General features: G+C 38.2%; 1 protein-coding gene across 2 annotated transcripts in view; it reads right to left on the bottom strand.

The window, feature by feature from the left end:
- MYPN (myopalladin) overlaps window positions 1–9,704 on the bottom strand; it is a 62,425-nt gene that overhangs the window by 16,179 nt on the left and 36,542 nt on the right. The window contains exon 13 of one of the 2 annotated variants that reach the window (XM_085305526.1): window positions 2,341–2,433. The exons of the other annotated variant lie outside the window; for it this stretch is intronic. Coding sequence (XP_085161652.1) covers window positions 2,341–2,433 — 93 coding nt within the window. The remainder of the gene's footprint in view (window positions 1–2,340; window positions 2,434–9,704) is intronic. 2 annotated transcript variants of the gene reach the window in all.

Below are 9,704 nucleotides of genomic sequence, written 5' to 3'. Positions count from 1 at the left end.
GGGGGGGGGGGGAAGATTTACCAGGAAATTGTCCTAGTTGCCCTGGTGGAATAAGTGCTCTAGTAATACCTCTCTTTGGCACTGTAATGGGGGATATTATACACCACTCTCTTCATTTAAAATCTTCTTTTTTTCAGGGTTGCTGTAAGGTCTTTTCTGTTAATAATTAGCTGTGGAAGAAAAAGGCAGGTGGCTCAGGGTGTGGAAGAGCAGACTACGACGAATGAAGTCCCTGTGTTGGGAACTTGAGTCCTCCTCCACTCCTCCYTATTTCTTTGATGCTGCAGGGCTGTTCCTTCCACAAAGGTTTGGAGTAGTTGCCTGTAATGATGGGGTAGCAAGCAAGTGTTCACAGAGAGCTCAGGTCACTGGGTCTTCACGATGCCTTCCTTACCTGTAGCACTCTCCCTCTGCTCTGACAAGGGCAGTGTGGTCTGTTATACTCTCTTCAAATGTAGCACGGTGTGTACAGCTTAGCAACGCAGAGCTTTTGAACTTGTAGGTCTGTAGAGCTGTGTGAAACATGCAGCTGAGGGTGGAGATCTGCCACTAGATGGTATCATCTGCTTTCTTAGTTGGCTTTGTTTGCTCTGTGGCTGGCCAGCAGCAGGTGAGCAGCAAACAGCCTTACAGGGTTTCATCTTGCTCAGACTTCTTTTTCTTTCACACAACATGTCCCAGCAAATCACTTTATATAATTGGCCAAACTCTAATCTCAGTTATGCCAGTATGAAACTGGAGACACTCTGATTTCAGACCAACCAAAGCTATCATTTTTCCCTTTAGACTGTGAGTGTTAGTTGCAGAGTTCTAAAAGAAAGTTAAGCAATCAAACCTTTCCCCCTGATATTGTGAAAAGATTATGTGTTCTTGGAAAAGAAGATTCAAGTAAAACTCAGAGAGTGACTACTGTTTTAAGAAGCAGCCACATCACCAAAATGCACTGGAGCCAACTTTCATTTGTAAAGTCTCCCMAAAATTAAGTAGTTTAAACCTAAATACTTTGTTGTAAGCAGTGAACTGAAAAACATACTTCTGTTTTTCTTCTGTTTTTTTGAGAACTTTTAATAGATTCCTTCATGTTGTTTACATAGCTCTCGACRGCAGAGAGCAAATGCTTTAGTAAAAAACTGTACCTACTGAGGAAGGATTGCCTTGAGTCTCTGAAATTTCCAGTAGGACCTGAAGATGCTATAAATAGTTCTTCCAAGGATGGATTTGTTTTCAGTGGTTTCATATGCTGTGTGGCCTTTGGAAATGTGAAGGCTAATTAAGGATTAATTAAGTTAGAAGTAATCTCTTTTCCTCCCTCCTTTTCCATCATCTAATAATCTGACACCATGAAGAAAGGTCAGGACAATATAGCAAATAYGGTACAGAGATTCTCATTTCTGTATGTTTAAGCATGTTACTGTTTTATGTGTAATGAACCTCTCCAAAATTACATGATTATTTCTGGATATGACAGTCTAATTTTAAATCTAAAGGCACTGTTTAGTGTATGGATTTCTCATTTGTCATAATATTTGAACACTTTTGAGTACTGTTATTCCTTTTGTAAACATAGTGAATTTATTTTTCAAGTACTATATATTTATGGGGCAGCAGGGCTAACAAAAGAGTAAGTGARGTGACGCACAAATTAGGTATATTGGAAGCTAGACACAGTAAACTCGGGAAGAATTTTTATACCAGGAAGGCAACTTTGAACTTAGGTTAGAGTAAAATGGACAGGGATGTCACGTGTTAACAGTTCCCGGAGTGAGACAGCAATCTGCACTTTGGAAGACTGAAAATTAGAGGAGGGATTTTGGCCTGCAGAAGCCAGTAAACTCTTTGTTCTGAAGTGTGACATGATAAAGAACAAAGGAGAAAATGAGCATCTGCTTTCCCATAGTGAGCAGTTAAATCTGTGTAAATCTGGGAGACGGCAAATCAAATAGTTATGGCTTTTTGAACCTTCCCAATGGTTAATATCAAGCAATACCAGGTATGCCAACGCTCCCTAAATTTACCAGATGTCTTAAAGCACCCTCAGTCCCTACTAGCACAGTTCAAAGTCAGAGGCCTGTCTGCGGCATCCTTTTTTGGCAGAACGTAAATTTGCCAGTGGGCTGTCCTAGTTGTATACAATTTTTAACTGTTTTGAGCTGCATGCMTATTTCATTAGCCCTACAAATGATGAACATGATGACTTTTTTCAAAATAACATAATTTAATTTCTAGATCAGATTTTTGTTCTGTTCTGTTTGTTGAAGGCTATGTCAAAAGCAGATTTTGGAAATGAGACAAATGCTAATGACATCATTCACATTAAAAGGTGGGATAATGATATTGTACCTGTGATACCTCCTGACTTGTATAGTTGAAGACTGGGGAAYCATTGCTTCCTCTCTGAAGTCTGAGGGTCAGTTTTTCATCATATGGTGTTCTCTAGCAGAGGGAAGTAATGGGGTTAGGAAGGCGTTACTGTTACACTTATAAGACATCAGGGTAATGAATATGATGTCAGCTTCAAACCAAAATGCTATGGAGTGGGGTTAAGAGACAATGAAATACTGCAGGCTAATGAGAGAGTCCATTATTGTTTATAGATAGTGGGGTTAGATCAGCATTTTTTCATGCTGATTTTTTTTTCAGACTTATTGCTATCCAAAAGAAGTTGTGGTATGTAATAAAAAATGAATAGCACAGGKGTTGCTGTAGCCATGATGGCATGCAGATGCAAGCAAAGGAATACTAAAAGAGACAGTTAACAACTTTTATTCCCTCTTTTCCAAAGATATATATTTCTCTTAAACTGGCTAACCAACTAACATAATTAAAATAACATTACAAATTACATTTAGAGCCATTATTTTCAATCTTTGTTAACCTAAAGTTTCCTGCATCTGTTTTAGAGCTGAAAAAGGGTTCTGTGCCCATTGTGCATTCTTTTTTTCCTAACTGATTTGTAGAAGGTATTAACTTCTTACAAACTTTACTTCATTAAGAAATACGGGCAATTCCTCCTTTTCACTTTTCTGCTTTGCAGTAGAGAATATATTGGGGAAGGAGTGCATTTTATGGGGCCACTTTAAAGTTAATCTTAGCTTAATTAAACTTTTCTTTCACATTTTTTGAGTGTAATTGATTCTGGAAGCATGTGCAGAGACACTAAGATATAAAATAGAAGTAGCAATTAAAAAAACAAATATATATTGCTGTTTCATCACCGCCAGACTGTCATTACTGGTGACTGCATCTCTGCCTGTGGAAGCCACAGATGTCACTGTGTTTCCATGCAGATGCACCAGTCTCCCTTGCCAGTAATGGTACAGGCTGGCTGAATGGGTTTGAACTGCTCATTTTAGCAGTTACGTTCAAGGAATTACATTTTTAAATCAGAAAATACTGAAGTTAGTGTTCCTAGAGCTCCCAAATGCTCTTTGTATGTTGTGTTTGTACTTCGATTTTTGTCTTTCTGAATGTGTTATTTTGTATGTATACCTGCATACATCTCTTTCTGTATAAATTTACACACAAAGCAACAAGACTAAATTAATATTGCTGTAAAAATCATAGCCTTAATACTTACTTAATACTTACATAGCCTGAAGGTGTTGTACCAAATGTCTTATAAAAAATAAAAATCTCTGAAATAGGTGAAAATATACAGTTGTATAGAGAATGTAATCTTAGGAGGTTTTGCTTGGGTGGTAGATTTTCTTGTAGGAACAGCAAGAACAGTTAACAGTTGTTAATGTGGCTTTCTGAAATTTTTTTTTATCATATAAGTTATAAAACTATTTCTGAATATGATTACGTAAGTGGAGTAGGGCAAAGGGTTTGTGATTGTGGTTCAGACAAGTATTTCATAAAGTATCACACGAAGAATAGGGCAATTTAATCACTGGATAAGATGTTAAAACCAGGCTGGAGGTCAGCATAATGAGGCTAAAAGAAAGAGTACAAAGGTTCACACTCAGTTTTGGGGTCAAAAATGTAGGGATCTAGGTCATTTTTGGCAACTTTCCTGGAACGTGGCATTTTCACAGCGAGGAATTCACGCATTTGTTTACTACATGGGCCAGATTTTTTAAAGYGTGCAATATCCCAGCTAGAAAACTGTACAATTCTAGCTCCTATCCGGGCACATACATGTCCTGTACAAGTTAAAATATATATATATATATGCTGAGAAGGCTGTAATGTTTTAAACCTAGACATTTCACTTCCAGGCAATTGCATTACAAAAGGAGAGTAAGCAGTGGTGGTTGTATTAATTTTGGCAGAGTATAGGTAGAAGGGCAAAAGTCTGTTACAGCTGACAAGAGCAAAGGCAGGAAATACTCTGTTGAAAATGCACCTTAAGCAGATCTGTAGCATGTTTCCCCAGTTATTGGTAGCACCTTGGAAGTGGACTAGGCAAGATTATTGCCTCAGAGCCGTGTAGTTTATTCAGGGAGTGATGTGACTGCAGCTTAATTGCTTTAGTTGCCAGCTTGTGGCAACTAAATGTAAAATKTACTTAAAATGTAATTCCTTGAATGTAACTGCTTAAAACGAGCAGTCCTTGTGTCAGGGGTGTTCCCCCACTTTCCTCCTTGCCCATGTTCATCTGCTCCCACCCTTCCCTCTTGCCATCACTGGAGCTCATCCACCAGGTGGAGAAGTGAGATGCAGCCACACTTCGTGGGAGCTGCTAGCTGTTGCCTGGGTTTGGCAGGACAGCTGTAGGTTCAAGCGGATGGTTGTAATTTGACTGGTACGGTGTGCTGTCTTTAGTCCAAGCACTGGATAAGCAGTATCACTGCGTTGTCGGTGGGTAATTGGGAATGGTTTTGCACAGAAACAGAAGGGGGGAGGTGCAGCTTGCAGTGCACCAAGAAGAGCCAGTGCAGCTGTTAAAGAGAGGGTCATCTAGTGCATCAAGTCATGTGGAAAGGTGAGGACTCACCCCGATGTACTTGCCCAAAGCTCTCTATTTGCCTGCACTGCCTTTTATCAGGGCCTGACCCAAAAGAGGGGTTCACACTATGCTAGGTTCATAACACTTTTCAGTGCATAAARCAGCTTAGGTCTTGCATAGACGTGGCACTGGAATTGCAGAATAATCCTATTTTTAATACAGAAAAAAAATCAGGGTTTGCCTGAATGACAACCTGAGAGAACAAATATGCATACAGCYAAAGAAGCAGAGGCTTTACAGCATAAAGAAGCAATCAGAAGTAAGGGAAACAAAATAGGGAAACAAAATCCTCTCATAGAGTATATAGGACAGGTCTTGTAAWAAGACTTATTGAATAGGTACAGCTTCATCAATACATCATGCATCTGCAGCAGTCACATCATTTTGTCTCTGTTACAGATTTATATARTCCCATCACCATTATTTTTGAGCACCTGAAGACAGGGCACCCTTTATGGCAGGGCTATTACCTGCATTTTAGATATGAGAAGCTGGGGTCCAAAGAGGCTAAGTGAGCTGCCCAGGTGAATCCTACTGGCAAGAAAAAGAAGAGGAATTCCATAGCAATTCTGACAAGTTTTGTAGGCATCTTTGGTGTATGAGTATAAATCCTAAAGACCTGCATCTGCTAAGAGGTATTTTGTTGCTGACTTCAGCAGGATTCAGACCTTAGTGAAAATAGACGCTGAAAGTTAGTAGAAGGTTGTAGCATCAAAATAATCTGATGTTGACCATCCCAACCCATAGAAATTACTGCAGATAGAAAGGCTAGAGAAACTTTATTCAAATATCTCATATACTGTTAAAAAAAAAATATATGATTCCCACTCATTGCCAACTCCAGACAAGTTTCACAATTTAATTCTAGTTTTCCAATTTATACTAGATTGGCTTTTTGGCAGAGTTATTCTAAACCTAGTTAACCTAGTTATCTAAGGAACTGGTGTATACTGCATCTCAGTTTCTGTTTCCAGACTTTCTCTTGAAACACTCCTTGGCTTTAAAGTCTAATCTAGAGTACTCTGGCTGAAGTCTTTGGTTTGGTTTGGATTGTCTCTCTCTCCCCAGGCAGTGGGAATCAGAATACAGCAGATCCAATGCAGATTTTATTCTTCAATTATCTTGTCCCATGGAGAGATACCACTGAAGAAATTTATTTCTTGCAAACGAATGGGGCCTGTCATATGCGTCAAGGCACACAAATAACATGCTATCCAAATGTAAATACAAACCTTGAAGAGTTTAGCAAGTCAGCTGTAGTATACGGGTAATCAACATTTGAAATATAATTCAGCTCAAACTGATAGTTCAAGAGAAAAATAGAAGAGAAAGCAAGTGAAATACCTCTAACTCCCATAGACTTATTGGCTGGAGCGAACAGCTTAGGAGTGTGGGCAAAAGCATGAGAAGCTCAGTTTCCTTTCCTAGGTGATAAGTTCTACAATCCAGGGTCCTTACCAGCGGAAAACCTGTCTCTGCTTGGTTGTTGATTAGATCTAGGTCTTGGGAGCACAGCTGCAAGTGACTGTTCAAGTATTCAGTGCCGAGATTATTGAGAGTTTATACCTCTTAATATCAAGATTTTATAACCTGTCTTTGACAGGTTCATAAATCTGTTTTCATTTCTATTACAAAGCAAACAAGCTGCCATGAGGACTCCTTGGGATCTATTTCCCATCCAAAATTGTCTGCATTTGCTGACCTTTGGGACATGATGTGAAGCTTGTTTTTAAGCAAACTTTTCAGAGTGGCTGGATTAAATGTAATTCTTGTGCTCTGAGGAATGGTGTTCTTGATGATTCTTGGAACCTTTCTGAGACTGACTGCTGAGTATGGGAGCTGAGAGGAGATGATTCTGTTTTATCAGTGCTGAGGAGTTAGCCGTGATGAGTTGGGTGCTGCCATGGCTTTACAGGCCATGGCTTCTAATGATCCAAAAGCTTTTGGACAAACTCTGCATCTTTTCTACTCTGAAATTGCTTGTAAAGTATTCACAAGTGAAAGTGGAGAATATTAATTTGAGGGCTATGAATAATGGCACCGTTTTCTCAACAGCTGAAGCTTTATTCTTGGTACTAAAAATAAGGCAGGAGCTATGCTGCTATCTATCTTACACAAGACACAACCAGACAGAATTGCCACATGGTATTCTTCACTATAAATGACAAATATGTGGGTATATCTTATAATTCTTATCAACAAGTCAAAGGATGGATAACCTGGGTCTGGGTATCTAATCTTTAATTCTTCCTTTTCTTTTAACATTGGAGTTAATTCCTTTAATTATAGCACAGTATTCTGAGATTTATTTACTTTGTTTTTCTATGAGTTATTTAATTTGTATAGCAAAGTTTGGAAGAGATAATATAGCTGTTAGTTTTTAAGATTTGCCCATAAAACAGAATTTCTTTTATTTATAGTCCCATTGATATGAAGCCTGTAAATGGCTTGGCCATGGCTGCTCTTTTAGTTCAACTAGCAGTTTTTTTTTTTTAAAAAAAAGAGTTTGCATTACAAATATATATTTTTTGCACTTTCCAAAATCCTTCCAAGCAATTTGTCTGCCCTTTCCTTCCTACACTAATTTGTTTCTTTTTGACATGTTCCAACTGAACCCTAACAAGGTACTTTTTTTGCAAGTGCTTAAAGGGAAAGCAAAAGCCCGATAGACTAGATAGAGAGCACCAATAATACACCACACCAGCCAGCAAGGAGTGAGGCTGCTCTCCTGTGAGTGAAGAGCTGTGAGTCAACAGTCTTCAGTCAAAGAAAGAAACTGAACTGAAGTCTCCCATATTCTGGGATTTATCCCAACTTCTTCCTGCATTTGAATAACCTAATCCTCATTTAGTGTGTCTTGCATTTGAAAAAAAATGAGCAAATCCTACTAAAGAGCTTTGGAATCAATTGAACTACATTTGTGTAATATTCCTATCTGTTGATGAAATTTCACCTGCAATATAATATACTACCATCTGCATAAATAACAGGTATGGTGTTTTTTTCCTGGTAAAAATGGCAGCTTGTTACTACATGTACTTGGTCAAAGTTGCAGCTTGAATCTAAGCACAATGATATTTTTATTTCTGTCAGCACTGCATGATTATCATAGCTGCGGAAGACTACAGACTAATCTGTTCTGTCTCATGCAACATCAGCAGAATTACCAACTATGTTCTCATTCTAGATTTCTTTATTGTTGGTGATGAATGATGTACTGGATGAAACAGAAGGAATACATCTGGATTATTAGATATCTTACTGGGTGCATAATGCTGACATGCAGCAAAATCTTGACTTGTAAGCTAAACGCTTTTCATATGGAAGTCGGTGACAGATAAATAGAGCACCAGGATGCAAAGCAGTCATGTTCATTGTTGCATTTTATATGGTAATATAAAACAATACCTGAACTTTAAGACAGAGGCTTGTCATCTGCAGCTTTCATTCTGGATGATCACTACATATTCTGCAGATATTGTAAATGAGATTAAATGCTACTGTTGAAATACTGGCATACAATAGAATTCTCACAATAAGCAAAATGCTATATGATACATTTTATGAAAAGGATTTTTTAAAATAGYGTGTAGAAAATATAAGGAAGCCACCCTCTTAAGATTCTTATTGGATGCTGTACTTCTCCATTCATTATACTGTGATCTTTTATATGCAGGATAGTTGTGTTACTATTTATGAGAAAGTGAATAAGAAGCATTTTGCTGCCTTGATAATAACCAATTTAATACTGAAGTGCTATATATAGGATGAAAATGTCTCCTTTTAATTTTGTGTTAACCACAAGAAGAAAACAGATGACAAAATCTTTGGGGGTGAATTCAGCATGCCAATGTATTATTCTTAGGATGCTGATTTTGTATGAATAGTAAAGCAATAGGAATTTTGTCAAATACTATGCATCTTCTAGTCTCTTTAAATAATCACTGCTTTCATTGAGGAAAAAACCCAGACTTGAATTTGTTAGAGTCAGCTAAAGCAGTGACTTTTCCCAAATGTGGAAGAATAAAAGTGCAAGTGATTCACTGTGGGAACTGAGGGGGAAAACGAAGGGACTTTAATTGAGCAATCCTAAAATTGTTGTTTTCTAGTTAATTACCATTCACATTCTAATTACCATAACAATTAGAGAAGTGCCAGCTTTGAGCTTCTTCTGAGTTTGCGGGACCTTGAAATCAAGATTTTGTTTTGTTCTCATACAGAACGGTAAGCAAGCATATAAATAACTTTTGCTGTCAGCARATAACTTTGACAGTAGTAGTGACTGTTGTTTCTAAAGGGGTTATCATGCAGTTAACTTGAAACACTGATCGGTATTTCACAGTAGCTGTCTAAATAATTTGTCTTACTATCATAGCAAGTACCAATCGTTACACTTGTGATTCATCTGCAAAACATACCACTTGCCAGTTGTTTTACTCAAAGTGGTTTGGCAGTGTGATCTGTCAGAAGGAAAGGTCAACAGCGAAATTAAAAAAACAGGGATTACAGTGCAGTTGTCCACAGAGGATAATTCATTCCATAGACTCCATGGCTTTTTGCTTATCCTTGCATGTTCTCTGTTGGAAGGGCTAACAGACATTGTGAAAAGTTCCCTTATTCATGACAAATCAGGGCAAACTGCTATTTGTTGTGTTAAGCCTGAGCTGGTGGGACAGCTATAGATGCTTCCATGGCCAAGGTGAGGGCAGAACAGTTGCCTGCAGACAGGACAGCTAGCCCATAGTCCTTAGGG

Source organism: Rhea americana, unplaced genomic scaffold (genome assembly GCF_003343005.1).
Source record: "Rhea americana isolate MKP2758 unplaced genomic scaffold, rheAme1 scaffold_222, whole genome shotgun sequence".
Taxonomy (NCBI): Eukaryota; Metazoa; Chordata; class Aves; order Rheiformes; family Rheidae; genus Rhea; species Rhea americana.
Note: the sequence above shows the minus strand (reverse complement) of the source record. Positions and strands in the feature narration are given on the sequence as shown.